The sequence below is a fragment of the Sorex araneus genome, chromosome 11, assembly GCF_027595985.1.
Source record: "Sorex araneus isolate mSorAra2 chromosome 11, mSorAra2.pri, whole genome shotgun sequence".
NCBI lineage: Eukaryota > Metazoa > Chordata > Mammalia > Eulipotyphla > Soricidae > Sorex > Sorex araneus.
The window spans coordinates 4,963,108-4,978,329 of record NC_073312.1 but is presented as its reverse complement, the minus strand read 5'-3'; the positions used below and the strand labels follow the sequence as shown (position 1 = coordinate 4,978,329).

The 15,222-nt window shown below is 64.1% G+C and overlaps 1 protein-coding gene across 2 annotated transcripts in view; it reads right to left on the bottom strand.

The window, feature by feature from the left end:
• Positions 1-2,224: 2,224 nt before the first annotated feature.
• Positions 2,225-15,222, bottom strand: part of CHST15 (carbohydrate sulfotransferase 15) — a 52,688-nt gene continuing 39,690 nt past the window's right edge. For both annotated transcript variants that reach the window (XM_055119052.1, XM_055119051.1), the window contains exons 5-8: positions 13,320-13,476; positions 5,110-5,266; positions 3,724-3,871; positions 2,225-3,056 (exon numbers count right to left, since the gene is read on the bottom strand). In XM_055119052.1, the coding sequence (XP_054975027.1) occupies positions 2,866-3,056; positions 3,724-3,871; positions 5,110-5,266; positions 13,320-13,476 (653 nt within the window). In that variant the 3' untranslated portion in view covers positions 2,225-2,865. The remainder of the gene's footprint in view (positions 3,057-3,723; positions 3,872-5,109; positions 5,267-13,319; positions 13,477-15,222) is intronic.

Below are 15,222 nucleotides of genomic sequence, written 5' to 3'. Positions count from 1 at the left end.
GAGAGGGTCCCCCACCCCATCTGAACCCCAGACGCCACCTGGTCAGCAGCTGGGCACTGTGTCCAGGTGGAGCCCTGGGGCCCGGCCACCTCGCGCTCCCGGGGCCGGTCAGTCCGTTCTCCCCCCGCGCTCCCACAGCCCCTTCACTGCACTCTGGGTCCCTGCTGGGGTCGGGGGCTCCCAGGATGCCTGTCCGGCAGTCAGGGGCACTCGGACTGGGAGCAGGAAAAAGGGAGAAAACGGCGAGAGGTGGAAGGGTGGGATCCTGGAGGCCTCCGTGGAGGAGGTGGTACCCCTGACCGGGCCCAGGGCTCACCCAGAGCAAAGAGTGGGCACCGCGGGTTGGCACACGGGCCTGGGCAGGCCGGGGCGGGGGGACGGTCAGTCGGAGCCTCTGGGGCCCAGACCACATCCTGTGCGCGGAGCCAGCTGCCCCTCCCTGGGGCCGCTGGGCTGTGGAATTTTCCAGAATTCCATTGTACTGAACGTGCAAGAAAATGGCCGCACGCCCGCTGACCTCATGGCTGTGGATGTGGGAGGGATCGAATCATCTCCGCGGGGTGGCCGGCCAGCGGGCACCATGCCCACTCCTGCCCTCGGAGCCCGACTGACCCCGGGCCCGTCCTGGTAGCAGGTGGTCCCGGGCTCTGGGAACCCGCAGGGTGTGGGCGGGGAGTGAGGGGGCGCCGGCTCAGCCTTCACCCCAAGGCAGGGTCGCGGCTGGGGGGAGGGTCAGGGCGGAGAGTCTGCGGCCCTGGAGGGGGATGCAGGACCTGAAAGCCCCCCCACCCCGCCCAGTCCCTGCAGCCTTCCGGGCCCCCTGCCCTCTCTGGCCGCCCCATCCAGGGTCATTCCTGAGACCCTCGGACCCAGAGCCCCTCAGAGCTAGGCCCGACCAGCCTCTGCCCCGCCCGTGTTACAGCCGGGTCGACACACGCCACACGGGATGGGGCCGGGACCCGGGAGCGGCTGCCCCTCGGGGCTCTCGGTCCCTCCGTGACTCGAGTGCCCACAGCCCCGCCACGCTCGGCTGTCGTGCCAATGCCCACCTTCGCCCACACCAGGCCCGGCTGCGGGGCAGGACTGGGCAGTGCTCGGGGTCTGGTGGTGAGGGCGAGGCTCGAGCGGGCAGGCCCCACGCGGCCTGCGTCAGGGGGGTCACACACGGACAGACGACCGGACTGAAGCACAGACAGACGGACGGATGGACGGTCCAGCAGCCCCTGCAACAGCCCCCCAGCCCCCGGGTCAGGGCCTCCCCGCCTGCCCAGTGCACCCCCAGGCATCAGGCAGAGCGGCACTGGGGGCGGGGCGGGGGTCCGGTGGCCGCGCGGGGAGGGGGGGTGTCTCTGTCTGCCCCCCCCACCGCCCCCCCCCCCGGGGCTCACGGCTCCTGCCTCCAGCAGCCTCTACTCCGGCCACAGGAGACTCAAGACAGACTCGCGCCTTGAAATCGTCCAAGTGAAAAAGTGAGACGCTGAAGAAATGCTTGTGGGGTTGAGCTGGATTTTCCTCTCGGATTGTCCAACTGGCCATGGACCCCGACAGCTGTGGATGCTTCCAGAACATTCCGGAGCCCAGGTCGGGGTGAGAAAGAGCAGAGGCAGGGAGGGCTGAGGCCTGCGGGGAGCTGCCCACGCACCGGCTCTGCAGATGCCACGTCCCGGGAACTTGGAGCTGGGCCTGGGGGCGCCGCGGGGGGGGCAGGATAGGACAGACAGACAGACAGACAGACAGACTGCCACCCTACGGCCAGGAGGCAGCAGCCCAGGAGGGCTGGTGTCTAGTATCCTGGAAACCCAGAGAGAATGTTCCAGAAGAGGGGAGCAGGGACCCCGCTGGACCTAAGTCTTCCCAGATGGGCTTCTACAAGGAGCCTCACGGAGATACCCCCCTCCGAAGCCCCCGAGCCCCCGCACCCCGTCTTCCCAGGGGGCTGCTCCCAGGCCTCGCCCCGGGCTGTGTGGGAACCGGCTTTCTCTTCCCTGAGCAGACCCCGGCCAGCTCCGACTCTGGCCCCGGGGAGTCTCGCCCCAGTGGGGACCGAGCAGGGGCTGGAGATTCCCGGGAGGGGTGGGGGGGGGCTGGCGCAGGTCCAGGGGCCGCCACGCAGGCCCAGCTGCCCACGGCCCGCAGGTCCTGTGAGATGGAGACTGCAGGGACGCTCGCCCGAAGTCCCCGCCCGCCCCGGAGCCCACGGACGCAGGAAAGGCGGGGGCCACACTGGGGGCCACACTGGGGGCCACAGTTTCTCTCCGGGTGAGCGGCCGCGTTTATTTTCCAATTACAAACGGAGTAAACTCTGGAGGAACACGCGGGGCAGGCGTGGAGCGCGGGAGCAGCCGGTGTAAAACTGCGTCGTGTTCTCTTTAAACCCAGGCCGGTGGGGAGGAGCATGGCGAGGGGACAGATGAACGGACGGAGACAGGACGGACGGACGGGACGTGCCACCGCGGGCACACCCTGCTCCGAGGAGAGAGAGACGCGGAGGCACTGCCCGGGCGGGGAGGAGAGAGACGCGGCGCCCCCGAGCGCGCGGGCCAGTGAGAGCGCGGACACAGTGAGAAGTTCACGGTCGGGGGCTCGGGTCCTCGGCCCCTGGGCGGCGGATTCCTCCCAGGAAGCTCTGCAGACAGACCCCGGCACCTGCTCCCTGCCCCCACAGAGGGCAGGCGGGAGCAGACAGGAGCCAGCGGAAGGGCCCGGAGCCGCAGGCAGGAAGTTCAGAAGTGCCGGGCTGGGCCGGGCCCAGGAGGGCACTGAGGCGGGACTCGGCCCTCCTCGCCGCGACGGTCCCTCCATCCAGGGCCTCCCCCTCCTCTGCGGAAGTGACGTGGCGAGGGCTGGTGGGCTGCCGGCTCTGCCTCAGGTGCCCCTCCAGGCGAAGGCGTCGTCGGCCAGCACCTGCGCCAGGCGGGTGTTGAAGGGGCCGTAGAAGTCCCGCAGGATGCTCTGCGTGACGGGCCACATGGGGCCCAGGCTGCGGTCCTCCGGGCGCCGCACGTTGGACGCCGGGCTCTTGGTCATCAGGGCCTCCTGCTTCTCGCTCAGGGGCCCTGGAAGGAGAGGCCGGGGCGTGAGGCAGGTGCACCCAGCCCGCCGCGCCCGTACCCGGGGCCTTCCCGGAGGGGACGCGGCTTGGCTGCCCCCGCAGCAGAGCTGGGGAGGGCGGAGGCTCGGGGGGCCGCTGAGAAGCAGAGGGTCGGCGTCTCCCGGAGCTCGCGGGGGCACACGCGGGGGCACACGCCCCTCGGGGCTCCCTTCCTGCTGTCTGGGCCCCGAGACTGAGCCTCCTGCTCAGCAGAGGCGGGAGAAAGCCAGAGGCTGCCCCCCAAACTCTCACCCCGGCCCTCTCACGCACACAGGGCAGCGGGGGGGGGGGCCGCCTCGGGGGGCCCAGGAGGACTCAGGGCCCCGGGAGGAGGGACCAGCTGCCCGCCCAGGGGAACGTGGCTCCAGGCCTCCAGGGGGCAGCAGACACACACTCCAGCCGCGGGCACAGCAGGACGCCCTGGGGGCAGGGGACCCCTCCCCAGAGCCCCTGGAGCACAGTCCCCAGCCTGGCCACCCTCCCACACGGCCTTCCCTCTGGCAAGCCCTGCAGCCGACCAGGGTTCAAGAGCCGGCCCCGCATAGGGGTACTGCTGAGCCAGGGTGAGCACGGAGGCGCGTGGGCCCCCGAGAGAGCCCCTCCGAGCCCGCTCGCTCCCCGCCCCCGCCTACCGAGGCTGAGGAAGCGGAAGACCCTGTGCATGGTGTCCCTGACGTTGGTGGCGTGGTCCTCCAGCCGCAGCACCAGGAACTGCTCCTTCCGGAAGACCGTGAGCCAGTCGAGCAGGTACACGACGTACAGCCCCACCTGCAGCCTCACCTGCGCGGGAGCCCGTGTGAGCGGGACGGACCACCAGGCACACGCCAGCGCCCCCCGCAGCGGGCGGTGAGGTCACACCCAGGTCAGGGTCACAGGCACCTGCTGTGCTTGTGCCCATGTCTCGCCAAGGCCCGGGGGCAGGACGCGGGGGCTCACGGCAGGAAGTCCCGCCTCCCCACGAACGCCCTCAGGCCAGCGCAGGTCGGTGCCCACCTGGGTCTGGACACTGTCCCTGGCTGCTGGGGCGTGCCCTAGAGGCCCCTGGGGGCCCCTAAGGCAGGATCTTCCTCACAGGGGCCCGGGGAGGCTCCAGACCCCCCCATGACCCACCCACAGAGCACAGAGCCCGCACAATGCAGACCACCCCTCACCGAGAGGGGCTGGAGTCGCCATTAACTGCATGCACGGGGGCAGACTCTGGGGGCTCTGAGTTCGGGAGGACGAGGGGGGTCTGGGCCCCACGCCCCAAGGTGCTCAGAGGCTGTTCCTGGCTTCATACTCGAGTGAGCCCTAACGGGGCAGCTACCTGCCGGGTGAGCGCCGCCAGCCCCGCCCCTCTCCAGCCTCCAGCCCCGCCCCCTCCAGCCTCCAGCCCCGCCCCTCTCCAGCCTCCAGCCTCCAGCCCCGCCCCCTCCAGCCTCCAGCCCCGCCCCTCTCCAGCCTCCAGCCCTGCCCCTCTCCAGCCTCCAGCCCCGCCCCTCTCCAGCCTCCAGCCCCGCCCCTCTCCAGCCTCCAGCCCCGCCCCTCTACAGCCACCAGCCCCGCCCCTCTCCAGCCGCCAGCCCCGCCCCTCTCCAGCCTCCAGCCCCGCCCCTCTACAGCCTCCATCCCCGCCCCTCTCCAGCCGCCAGCCCCGCCCCTCTACAGCCTCCATCCCCGCCCCCCTACAGCCTCCAGCCCCACCCCTCTACAGCCTCCAGCCCCGCCCCTCTACAGCCTCCAGCTCTGTTCTTGAAAGGCAGGAACCAAGGCAAAGGGGGCCCCTCCCCCAGCCCTCCTGAGGGCGTCTCTGAGGACCCCAGTTTGCAACCAGCCCCCCTGGAGAAAGGGCACTCGGCCCTGTCGGAGCACTGGGCTTGCCCCGGCTGTGCACTCCGATTGGTGGGTGTATTTCGGGCTCTCCTCTGGGAGAGGAGCGGGAGCACTGTAACTGGGAGCAGTGATGGGCGGGGACGAGGGCCGGGAGCCTGCGGGAGGGGCCCCGGGGTCTCGGGCTCGCAGAGCCTCTGCGTGCTCACCGGCATGGCGTTGCTGAGGCAGTTGTTGTAGGCGCAGGCGCGCAGCGAGGAGTCGAGCACGCAGGTCTCGAACAGCTGCAGCGCCTCCGTCACCTTGTCGTGGAAGTCGTCCGCCGACTTGTTGGAGCTCGCGAAGTAGAGATAGTCCGAGTACAGCCTGGGGGGAGACACGCGAGACTCACACGGCCGCACGAGGGCTACATGGGGGGCAGTGACACACTAAGGCAGCACACACGCACACACACACGCACACACAGGCACGCACTCACACATACACACAGACACACATGCACACACACATACAAGCTCTCGGCACACACTCCACCCAACACACATGCACACGCACGCACACATGCATACACATATGCATGCACACGCACACACATATGCACACACATGCATACACATGCACACGCATACACACGCACACGTGCACACACACACGTGCACACACGCACATGCATCTTCAGCACACAGGCTCTCCACCCAGCACATACACACACACAAACACGCAATCTCAGCACATCCGCTCTCTGCCCAGCACACATGCACACACACATGCACCTGCTCTCAGCACATGCACTCTCTGCCTAGCACACACACACACATGCATACACTCTGCCCAGAGCACACGCATGCACTCTCGGCACACGTGCTCTCGGCCCCTGCAGATGAGCTGCCTCCCACCCCCTTGGCCTGCCCAGGACCACCAGGCTCTCCAGGGCGCTGGCAGGTCCACGCTGGCCCCCGACGCACCAGCAAACCCCGCTCTGCATTCCCGGGAGCGTGGAAGCCACGCAGGGGGCAGGGGCGACTGCGGGTGCGCGGGGACTGGCCCTCGCTGTGCGGCTGCGGCCCTCCCACCCGTCTGCTCGGGCTCGAGCCCTGACGCCCACCGCGCGTCTGTCCAGAGTGGCAGGAAGCGCCCTGCAGATGCTCCGGGTCCCTGGGCCCGTCCATGGCCGACAGGGGCCTCAGCACGCGGAGCCCCGGCCCGGAAATGCCGCGTCAGCTCGGCCGATCCTGCAGCCCGGCCCAGCCCGGCCCCTGCACCTGCAGCGTCCGCCGGGAACCCACCCGGCTCAGCCCCAACCCACCCCCCTCAATGGCGGGTGTGACCATGGTGTGACCCCTAGGGGGCTCTGCTGAGCTTTCGGCAGGAACGGCCCAGACCCCGAGCACTGCCAGAGGGGCCCTCAGGGAAGGAGGGATGGAGCTCCCCGTCGCCCCACCGGCCCTCCCCCCACAAGCCCCACCCAGTCCCCCCCCCAAGCTCTCCTCTGATGTCCCGCTTGTTTTCCACCTGCTGCCTCCCCACCCCCTCCCGTCACCCCATCCCAGGGCCTCTGCCCTGCCTCCAGCCCCCGCAGTCTCGCCCTGCGCCGGGAGCAGGCTGGGGTTTGGTGCCGCCTTAGCAACCGGCCTGGTAGCCGTGGTCGGGGTCCGGGCCCACCTCAAACGCTGTTTCCCCTCCAGCCCTGGCCCGGGGACAGGCCTTGTTGGGACACAGGGTCACTGAGGCGCAGGGAGAGCACCCTGGAGGCCAGAGCCCAATATCCAGCGTCCCCAGAAGACAGGCAGGGCTCAGGCACTGGGGAAGGCCACGGGACACCCCAAACGGGAAGACGGAGGGTCGCAGAGGCCACCAGGAGCCAGAAGAGACGCCCGCAGCAGCCTCCCCCCGCAGCCCCAGAGGAAGCCCCTCCCCGACCCTGACAGGGGAGAAACTGGCTTGTTCCCGCTACCAAGTTTGTGGCCATTTGCACAAGCGCCCAAGGAACCCAAAGCCCAGAAGACTGAGCCGGGCTCTGGCCGCTCCCACCCGAGGGCCCGGCGAGAGGCTGCGAACAGCAGGGCAGGTCGGGGAGGGGAGCCCGTCCACGGAGACCACGGAGACCACGGAGACCACGGGAAACACGGAGACTACGGAGACCACGGGAAACACAGAGACTATGGAGACCACGGGAAACACGGAGACCACAGGGACACAGAGACCACAGAGACCACGGAGACCACAGAGACCACAGGGACACAGAGACCACAGAGACCACAGAGACCACAGAGATCACAGAGAACACAGGGACACAGAGACCACAGGGACACAGAGACCATGGAGACCACAGAGACCACAGAGACCACGGAGACCACAGGGACACAGAGACCACAGGGACCACAGAGACCATGGAGACCACAGAGACCACAGGGACACAGAGACCACGGAGACCACAGACACCATGGAGACCACAGGGGCCACAGGGACCCTGGGGAAATATGGAGACCACAGAGACTATGGAGACACAGAGACCACAGAGACCACGGAGACCACAGGGACACAGAGACCACGGAGACCACAGAGACCACAGAGATCACGGAGACCACAGAGACACAGAGACCACAGAGACCCTGGGGAAATATAGAGACCACGGAGACACAGAGACCACAAGGAAATATGGAGACCACAGAGATCACAGAGACCACCAGGAATGTCCGTGGGGTCACCTGTGGGCTGGAGAAGGTGCCAATGTCTCGGGCACCCCGAGATCTCCCACTGTCTCGCAGTAACTCACGCTCCCCATGCACAGGGCCACGAGGCGGCAGCCAGACAGGGAGTAAAAGTCTAGGGGAGATGGCGCCACAGCGGGTGGAGTAAAAGTCTAGGGGAGATGGTGTCACAGCAGGTGGCACTGATGTCACAGCGGTGACACTGATGTTACAGCAAGTGGCGCTGATGTCACAGCGGTGACACTGATGATGTCACAGTGGGTGGCGCTGATGTCACAGCAGTGACACTGATGTCACAGCAGGTGGCACAGATGTCACAGTGGGTGGTGCTGATGTCACAGCAGTGACTGATGATGTCACAGCGGTGGTGCTGATGTCATAGTGGTGACACTGATGATGTCACAGTGGGTGGCGCTGATGTCACAGCAGTGACACTGATGTCACAGTGGGTGGCGCTGATGTCACAGCAGTGGCACTGACATCACAGCAGGTGGCACTGATGTCACAGTGGTGACACTGATGAAGTCACAGCAGGTGGCACTGATGTCACAGTGGTGACACTGATGAAGTCACAGCAGGTGGCACTGATGTCACAGGGGTGACACTGATGAAGTCACAGCAGGTGGCACTGATGTCACAGGGGTGACTGATGACATCACAGCGGATGATACCGATGACGTCACAGTGAGGCTGACAATGATGCCACACGGGGTGCTGCTGCGACCATCCGCACAACCCAAGTCTGGTTTCCGCTCCACACCGCCCCTGAGCCTCCACTCCCACTCCTGGGACAGGGGCGCCCCGGAGGCAACCCCAAACCTCCCTGACCTCCCGGCCAGCACAAGTGACTTTCCCACCAGCTGGGGCCAAGCTCGAGGCCGACGGGAGCTGGCCGGCAGCTTCCTCCGGGGAGAGGGCGGGCAGGGGCCGGGCCAGGCCCCAGGACGGGTGGACAGCAGGGCCTCTCCGGGACTCTCCGACTCCCGCGCCAGCCCCACACCCTCGCCAGGGTGTCCCTGGGCCCCCCGTGCCCACAGCAGGCACCTCTCTGTCCTCCCGGCCCCGCGGCTCACCCCATGCAGCCGGCTTCTCTCCCCGTCCCACAGAGCCGCCCTGGGCAAACAGTCCCGGTGGACACGGGCTGGCCAGCGTCCCTGCAGTGTCCACAGGACCCACAGTGTGAACTGGGGGTGTCTCCCGCCAACAGCTGGACAGTCCCATGGGTGGCGCCAGACGCCTCACAAAGGCCCGGGCTATCCTGTGGCCCTGTGAGGTCTGGGCCACGCCCACCCCTGGGAAAGGGACCTCAGGCCACCCTCAGGGTGCCGGGGCAGGGCAGGCCACACTCGGCCCCAGAGCCCACCCAGGATGTGGGACCAAACCCCCTCCCAGGGAAAGGCGGGGAGGGGCTGCCCACGCCGGGCCCACGTGGACCAAACCTGGAGCTCCACGGCGCCCTCCCCCCTCTGCACCAAGGGCCTCTCTGGCCTCACCTTGCGCTCAGCCACCCCCGTATGGGGACGGGGGGCTAAGCTCCCGAACCCTGCCCGGCCCTGGGGAAGGAAACAGCCCCCGTGAGGGCAGCGGTCCTGGGTGTCCGCTGGCCGAAGGCACTGAGTGGACAGAGCCTGGAGGAGGGCTGGGCAGGGCTGGGCAGGGGGGCTGGGCAGGGCCTGGCCAGAGGGTGGCCTGCGGGATCCTCACACGGGGCCACCAAGTCCCCATGCTTCAGCTGTGTACGTGAGGCAGCCAGCGCGTTCCAGGGATTTGCACGTGGCACAAAAACGACGTGGAATGAAACCCTGGGGACTGCAGGGACCCTGAGCGCCACTGGGGAGGTTGGGGCGGCAGAGGGCTGGGTGATCCCTAACGCCACTTCCTAGAACCCCTTTGGCCAAGAATCTCTGGGCGGGGGCCTTAGACCCCCTGAGCTCGATTTGGGAGAAGCCCCACCCCACCTGCCAAAGCATCAAATTAGGTAGAGAAAAATCCTGCCTCTCACGGCATTCTCTCTACTGACTGTCCTGCTTCAGCAGACACTTCCCCAGAGCTTCTGGCGGTCACAGTCACGAACCCAGAGAGGCGGGCAATGGGCGTGCTGGCGGCCACCCTGCATCTGAGGACAGCCCGGCCACTTCTCTCTGCTCTTCTGTCCCCACCCCACCCACACACACACACCCCTAAACAGAGTTGGATTCGGTGCTTACAGCATTCTCTGGAACCTTAAAAAAAAATTGATTAGGGCCAGAATGATAGTTTAGGGATCAAGGTTAAGGTGCTGGCTTTGCACACAGCCAACCACAGTTCTATCCCCAGCATCACACAGGTCCCCTGAGCCTGCCAGGAGCGAGCCCTGAGCACAGAGCAAGAGTCAGCCCCGAGCACAGCACATAGGGTCCTTCATCCAAACGAAGACATAAAGGCAACAGGAGAATCTAAAATCTACAAACCAAACTGTAAAGGACCTGGTCTGGCCAATTTGCAGGAGAAAACGGTCAGGCCCAAGGGGCTGGGGCATGTCCCCTGCGGAGCCCAGCTCAGAGGGCCAGGCCCAGGAAGGGACTCTCAGGGTGAGTGCCCTGGACGCTGTCAGATGAGTGGGAACATGAACTCCAGCGTCTCCAGAGTGACCAACACCCACATTATCACACTCGCGGGCTGGGACGAAGGCCAAGAGGGCCGCTCCAGAAAGGCCACAGGTCATGGGGTTACAGAAGGAAGGAAGCCGGATGGTTACATATTTGTGAAAGTGTCTCCTAGTGACAGGACAGCTGCTGCTGTCAGTCACCCCCAAAGCACGCATGCCAACACTTCCGGGAGTAAGGGAAGGGCGTGAGGGAAGGGTCTCACACAGGGAGTCACTCTCCTGGGGCCCGGCTCTCCTCAGAGAGGGGAAGGGAGATGAACTAGAAAACATCTGCTGGAATGCTGTGTGCACCTCAATTACTGCAATCTGACTAGAGATGCTATGTGTACCCCCTTACCACAGCCTTGAAAGGCCATGCTGTGTGCACCCCACTTACCTCAGCCCGACTGGGCATGCTGTGTGTAACGTGCTTACCTCAGCCTGACTGGGCATGCTGTCTGTGTGTAACCTGCTTACCTCAGCCTGACTGGACACGCTGTCTGTGTATACCCTACTTACCTCAGCCTGACTGGACATGTCTGTGTGAACCCCACTTACCTCAGCCTGACTGGATATGCTGTCTGTGTGAACCCCTTACCTCAGCCTGACTGGGCATGCTGTCTGTGTATAACCTGCTTACCTCAGCCTGACTGGACACGCTGTCTGTATATACCCTACTTACCTCAGCCTGACTGGACATGTCTGTGTGAACCCCACTTACCTCAGCCTGACTGGGCATGCTGTCTGTGTATACCCTGCTTACCTCAGCCTGACTGGGCATGCTGTCTGTGTGAACCCCACTTACCTCAGCCTGACTGGACATGCTGTCTGTGTGAACCCCACTTACCTCAGCCTGGTTGGTTACGCTATCTGTGTGAACCCCACTTACCTCAGCCTGACTGAACACGCTGTGTATACCCTGCTTACCTCAGCCTGACTGGGCATGCTGTCTGTGTGAACCCCGCTTACCTCAGCCTGACTGGACATGCTGTCTGTGTGTACCCTGCTTATCTCAGACTGACTGGACATGCTCTCTGTGTGAACCCCACTTACCTCAGCCTAACTAGGCATGCTGTCTATGTGTACCCCACTTACCTCAGTCTGACTGGACATGCTGTCTGTGTGAACCCCACTTACCTCAGCCTGACTGAACATGTTGTCTGTGTACCCCGCTTGCCTCAGCCTGACTGGGCATGCTGTCTGTGTGAACCCTGCTTACCTCAACCTGACAAGACATGATGTTTGTGAGTAACCCGCTTACCACAGCCTGATGCAAGCCAGGCAGTGATCCCCAGGGCCACAGATGAGCAGAAAAATACAGCATGCCCTCACCTACTCCACAGCTGCCCACAGAGGAATGGGGACTCCTGGCAGGGAACTCCAGGGGCTCCTCAGAGCCAAGTGGTGAGAGGGAAGAACCAATCATGCCTGGAGGCTCCCAACTGCACAATACCCAGAGTGAGAGACTGGCAGGCAGGCAGGCAGTGGCCGGCCTGCAGGGGCAGGGGACAGGGGGTCCCCAAACCGACGCAACAGAAGTGAGAGGGGAGGGAGGAGGCAAGCAGGGTTCGAGGAGATGGTTCCCACAGTTCCCTTGAGTCCCCACTGTCAGTGCTCCTGGAGGTGGGTGGGGTCACATGACTGATACTGGCTTTGGTGACACACAAGCCTCCCTACGACAGTTCCCTCTGACCCCCCAGCCCCACACTCACAGGGCCCTTGTCTACCCCACACCTGGGCTTCCCACAGTGCCAGTGCACCCCCTTCTCAGACACGGGGCCAGCATGGTGGACGGCATGGCCACCCAGAGCCCAGCATGGAGTGAGCCCAGCCAGAAGCCTGCCGCCCTCCTGTGCACAGACAGCATTTGCTCTCTCCAACAAAGAGGACAGCTGGCGGCTAGCCACGGCCCCGGCCCTCTGGAGGAGTGGACTTCACTGGGGACAGCTGGGGGTGCCACCTCCAGCACCAGGACCCGGCCTGCACTGCCTTCCCTCTGGGCAAAGCACTGTGGAGTGTCCCCAGTCCTGAGGAGAGGCAGGAGGCAAGGGACTTGCACGGGGGAGCTGGTTCCTCTCTCAAGGAAACATCTGGGGCCTGGAGCCATAGTCCAGGGGGTAGGACGTTTGCCGTATGGCCAACCTGGGTTCAATCCCCGCATCCCATAAAGTCCCGGAGTGATCCCCGCGTGCCGTGCCAGGCGCAAGCCCTGAGCATCACTGAGTGTGGCCCAAGCTCCCCGCGCCCCCAGAGGAAAACACCTGGTCTACATTCCGATGGTCTCTGCTCAGGCGCACCTTCCCCGGGCACCTTCCATCTTCTCCTTGGCAAACTCCTATACAGCCTTCAAAACCCTGCCTGACCATGACTCTTGCACAAAAGTGCATGGCCTTATCTGTGCAACATCTCCGCCTCCCTCTGTGCTCCCCGTGGGACACGCAGCCCAAGCCACCAAGTGGCCGTGAGCCTCCTCCATCCAGGCCCAGTGCTGGCTGTGACCCAGCCCAGCCCAGACCCCCACAGGGCAGAGTGAGGCGGGGTGTGGATGTGGGGGACGGGGAGGGCCCAAGGGGAAAAGCACATTCCTGAAGGCCTCCAGCGGGGGCAGCTGTGCAAATACCCCGGTGGGTGGTGATGGGTCAGCGCGCGTCAGGCCCTTCCTGCCGAGGCGGAGGGTTACATAACCACATCCACGGGCCAGCGCTGCTCCGCCAACCATCTGGGCTCTCGGGACAGCCCGGTGCCCGAGGAGAAGGGCCACGGCCTGCGTGGGGAGCGAGGGTAGGTCCCGAGGATGGGGTGGGGGCTGCGGGCTCCCGCACCCCTCAACAGACCACAGAGCAGCCGGGCGGCTAGATCCCTAGAACAGGCAGAGCCGCGCTTGTTTGGACAGCCTGAAGATCACCCCAAGAATAACATTTACACAAGAAACAGCACTAACTAACCCGGCAAGAGAAACTCGCTTCTTCTCAGGAGAAAAAATGTTGAAGTGGCAAAATCAGTCGGCGAGCAGCAGGCCTCCAGTGAAAGCTCTCAGCAAACCCCCCTCTGCAAACCCCCCTCTCCGCACCCCCGCGCCCACCTCTCCACGGGGTCCCTCAGCATGACGATGAGCTTGGCGTCGGGCTGGAAGGCGTGGATGAAGTCCTGCGTGAGGAACGGGGGCTCGCCGGCCGTGCTGTTGTCGTAGAAGAAGGTCCACGCGTTGTTATCCCACATGGTGGAGGCGCTGGCCTCGCCTGGGCAGAACACGGCACAGTGTGAGGGGTGCGAGGGGCAGCGGGCAGGCAGGGGACCCGGGGAGGACGACGCCCTCCGACCCCGCCACTTCCTGCCCTGAAGGGAATGTGGTCTGAAACTCAAGGGAGCCCTGTGACCCCGGGTACTGCCTCTCCCGGATGCTCAGTCAACGTTGTCGGGCACCTAATTCCACCAGCGTCAAGCGTGGCTCAGGACACACCAACTCAGGAGCCACAGAGCGCACAGGAGAGCAGAGAGCCCACGAGAGACCTCAAGACGTTTCCCCAAAAGAGTGTCGAGGATGCCAGAGCTCTCTGTGGATGGACGCTGTCATTTTGGGGGTTTCCTTGACATGGTACCGGTGGGTCCCCAACACGCAGGGTGAAAGGCCCGCAGGACCCGTCCCAGCCTGCAACCTGCATGCCCCCAACCCGGGCAGCATGCGGCCAGTGTCCAGCCAGCTGTGGCCAGGGGCGAGAGATACAAGGAGGTGCCAGCCTGTTGGCTCACGGACCGCGGGAAAGATGAAAATTCAGCCTCTTGAGGCTGGAGCGATAGCACAGCGGGTAGGGCGTCTGCCTTGCACACGGCCAACCCAGGTTCAATTCCCAGCATCTCATATCCCCCGAGCACCGCTAGGAGTAATTCCTGAGTGCAGAGCCAGGAGGGACCCCTGAGCATCGCCGGGTGTGATGCAAAAAAGAAAGGAAGGAAGGAAGGAAGGAAGGAAGGAAGGAAGGAAGGAAGGAAGGAAGGAAGGAAGGAAGGAAGGAAGGGTGAGAGAGAAAGAAAGAAAGAAAGAAAGAAAGAAAGAAAGAAAGAAAGAAAGAAAGAAAGAGAGAGAGAGAGAGAAAGAAAGAAAGAAAGAAAGAAAGAAAGAAAGAAAGAAAGAAAGAAAGAAAGAAAGAAAGAAAGAAAGAAAGAAAGAAAGAAAATTCAGCCTCTTCTTGGAGCTGAGGCCCAGACTGAAATTCCAACACATCTCAGATAACCGAGCCACTTCTCCCTTTTTAAAAAGGACAATCCAGAGACTGACAAAGGCCAATCAGCCCGGCCCACACTTCACTTCCTGACATTTCCCAGGAGCGACGGGAGCCTCTCAGCCGCCTCGTCGGGAGAGCCGAGCCTGAAAGCCGCGTCTCGGGCGGGAGCAGTGCGGGAGGAGCCCGCGGGAGCAATCACGGCGCGGGGAGCACCGCTCGCTGGCCCTTCCTCCCCTCTCACTCTCTGAAAGACTCTGCCATGGAACTCAGGAAAGGCAAGTCAACCAGAAAATCCCTCTCACAGGGAATAAAGAGACACTAGCGTCCACGGCGGGTCCAAGCAGAACCACAACCTGTCAAATCTCAAAGGCGAGTGACTGCTCTCACCACAGACAGACGTCCGTCTACCTGGCTGTCCAGCCATCCTTCCTCCCTCCCCGCCTTCCTTCCCGCCTGCCTTCCTTCCTCCTCTTGTCCATCCATCCACTATCCTTCCTTCTTCCCTTCCATCCATTTTTCCACTCATCCATCCACCCATCAGTTCTCCTTCCTTCCTTCCTTCCTTCCTTCCTTCCTTCCTTCCTTCCTTCCTTCCTTCCTTCCTTCCTTCCTCCCTTCCTCCCTCCCTCCCTTCCTTCCTCCCTCCCTCCCTTCCTCCCTCCCTTCCTTCCTTCCCTCCTTCCTTCCTTCCTTCCTTCCTTCCTTCCTTCCTTCCTTCCTTCCTTCCCTCCTTCCTGTCTTCCTTCCTTCCTTCCTTCCTTC